The 2807-nt window shown below is 52.3% G+C and overlaps 1 protein-coding gene across 1 annotated transcript in view; it reads right to left on the reverse strand.

The window, feature by feature from the left end:
- Positions 1–2672, reverse strand: part of NUP160 (nucleoporin 160kDa) — a gene marked incomplete at its 5' end in the record, with an annotated part of 27862 nt that extends 25190 nt beyond the window's left edge. The window contains one exon of the mRNA XM_009892462.1: positions 2462–2672. Coding sequence (XP_009890764.1) covers positions 2462–2672 — 211 coding nt within the window. The remainder of the gene's footprint in view (positions 1–2461) is intronic.
- Between the last annotated feature and the right edge of the window lie 135 nt (positions 2673–2807).

Genomic DNA, 2807 nt, shown 5'->3' on the forward strand with positions numbered 1-2807 from the left:
ACACGAGACACAGAAAAAACCAACCAGACACCTGTGGAATGGCAACTGCGACACTGATACTTGATAAAAGGGATTTTTCCAGTAAGAACTCTCATCACTACCACTCCTGTTTCTCTTACTGTTAACCCACAACCACTGCTCTTTACGAGCAGATATGAAAAGGATTTAAAAACCTGCAACTTTCTAGCAGAATGCTTGCTTGTTCTCTCCCTCGTATACCATAACACCCCCAAAGGGGTCCCACAGTGCATCAGTTGCTTCAAAACAGGTCATAGTAAAATGCTGGTAACAAGTCCTGCAAAGAGCAGCTCCGCAATAGCACAGCATCATCCCTTGGAAAAGCTGTCTGGAACTTTAAAAGCAAGAGATAAGCTCTCCAAGAGAGAAAAGGGATCTGACAAGGCACACCAGAAGCAGACACAAGAGGAAAAAGTCACAGCAAATAGGTAAATGCAATGTAAATTTTGCAGAAGATCCATCTTCCCTGCTGCGTACAGAGGGCAAGTTACAAACACAGCCAGGCCTCCCTCTGAAGCACCCAGACCCGACCTCCAAAGGGTACTTTGTCCCCATCGTCACAAGGCCGGGCCCCACGACGGCCAGCAGAGCCACCGCCGACCTCCGAGCCCCATTTCGGGTTACGTCACTGAATTGCATCAAAATCAGAGCCCTATTTGCAAATCTGAAACACCCTCAGCTTTGGGGCAAACACTGCAAGTCTGATGCCTACAGACTCTGCCTCCCCCACGTGCGGTCTGAGTACAGTCAGTACCAAAGCAAGAGATTTCCAGCTTGCTTTCCCTATCCGACTGCTTTTTCCAGTAGTTTTCACTTCCACATAGAGAACTAACTCACACTGATGAGCGCACCTGCTGTACCCAGCCAAGAATCAGAGGACTTGGAGTTTAGCAGTTTATAACCTCTATAAAGAAATGTAACTAGAAGAGTTTGGGGAGTAAGAAAGTCAATTGCAGAGTTTTCCACAAATCTCCGGAGAGCCTGACAGGCTCCAGCTTCACACCTCTGGAAAAAAGGGAGATTGCCAGCCCAGGATACAAATCCCCACCAGAGAGCTCTGGAACGGATCAGTCATGGTGGACTGACCCAGCCAGCAGGTAACTATCACCAGCTGCAGGACACAGGAGAATAAGAGCAGCAAAAACTTGTGGGTCGAGATAAAGGTGGTTTAATAAGCAAAGGAAAAGAGGAAGAAGAAAATAAAACCAAACCAAGCGATGCCAAGGCAATCCCTCACCACCTCCTCCAAGCAGCCTGATGCCCAGCCAAACGCCGAGCAATGGTGACCTGTCCCAATCCCCTCCCCTCTGTGTTGCTGAACACGGTGTCACAGCACAGGGACTGTCACCTCCCTGTCCTGGCTGTGTGTCCCCCATAGCCTCCTGCCCACCACAGCCAGCTCATTTTGGGGGCAGAGAGAGAAACGGAGAAGCCCCCAACGCTGCACAGGCACTGCTCAGTGACAGCTCAAACAGCGGCGTGTTCCCAACTCTGCTTTGGTCCCAAATCTGCCACACAGCACCATGCGAGCTACTGCGAAGAAAACCAGCCCCATCCCAGCCAAAACCAGTATACGGTTTGCTCAGCACTGAAAAAAACTCCAGCCCAACTGGAAAGGGCTCAGTTTCATACCCATCAGCAGCTGCCCTCCGGTGTTTCTACAGCCAGCTCACGCAACATGGGCATGACAGTAGGGACAGGGTTTGGGTGAAGCCCCACAACAGGGCAGTGCTGTGAGTTAATTCTGGTGGGCAGCGAACCAGTACATGGCTGTTCCACCACTCCCTCCCAAGTGGGACAGGGGAAGAGGAAAAGAAGCATAAAAGCAAGAAAACTCGGGGGTCAAGATAAAAAAAATAAAATAATTGCTTAATAAATGAAGGACAAGCAGAAGAAGAGAGACAAAAACAAAACAAGGGACATGCAGGCTGGACAGACTGACCCTCAGCCAGTTCTCAAACAAAAGATGGCTAACCCTCCCACACCCCTCTTTCCTCTCTTATTGCCAAGGATGATGTTATACAGCAAGGAACAACCCTTCGGTTAGATCAGGTCATCTGCCCAGTTGTGACCCCTCCCAAATCGCTGCACGCCCCCAGATCTATTCACAGCGGGGGGCAGAGCGTGAAAGAGAGAAGACGTTGAGGTTGTGCAAACACCAATCAGCAAAAGCTGAATTATTACCATGTTATCAAAACTGTTTTGGTCACAAATCCAAAAGACGGCACCACACAAGCTACTATATGAAAATTGACTCTGTGCTGGCCAAAACCAACCCTGTCCTGGCCAAAACCAGTGCAGGTGGAAAGCAGCACTTTGTGCCCACGCTGAGAAGCACGCCAAGGCCTTTGCTATTTTGCGATGCACTTAGCGGCTTCGCTGAGGGCTCCTGATGCGCAGGACGGAGGCAGGTGGCCGACACAGGCAAGGAGCAGGTACTCACGCTGCGGTACATGCGGGCGGGATGCGGCAGGAGCAGGCGATGCACCGTCTGCCCGGTGATCAGCAGGACGACCAAATGGCTCTGCACTTCGCAGAGGTGCACGCCGCCCGGTAGAAAAGGACAGCCCTGGATGCGGAGGCGTACGGCATTGTTCAGCAGTTTGACGTCCAGAGATGCCTCCACCAGCTCCACCGTGTCTCCCGATGTGGTCCTGAGGGAAATGACCGGGGGAGGTGTGAGGATGGTGGGCAGAGGGGGAGGGGAAGGCGGGCCCGAGCAGGGGGGATTCCACCGGGCCCGGGGGCAGGCCCAGTCGCCGAGGGGGGCCGGGGGCAGGCCTGTGGCC

Source organism: Charadrius vociferus, unplaced genomic scaffold, assembly GCF_000708025.1.
Source record: "Charadrius vociferus isolate BGI_N301 unplaced genomic scaffold, ASM70802v2 scaffold1039, whole genome shotgun sequence".
Lineage (NCBI taxonomy): Eukaryota > Metazoa > Chordata > Aves > Charadriiformes > Charadriidae > Charadrius > Charadrius vociferus.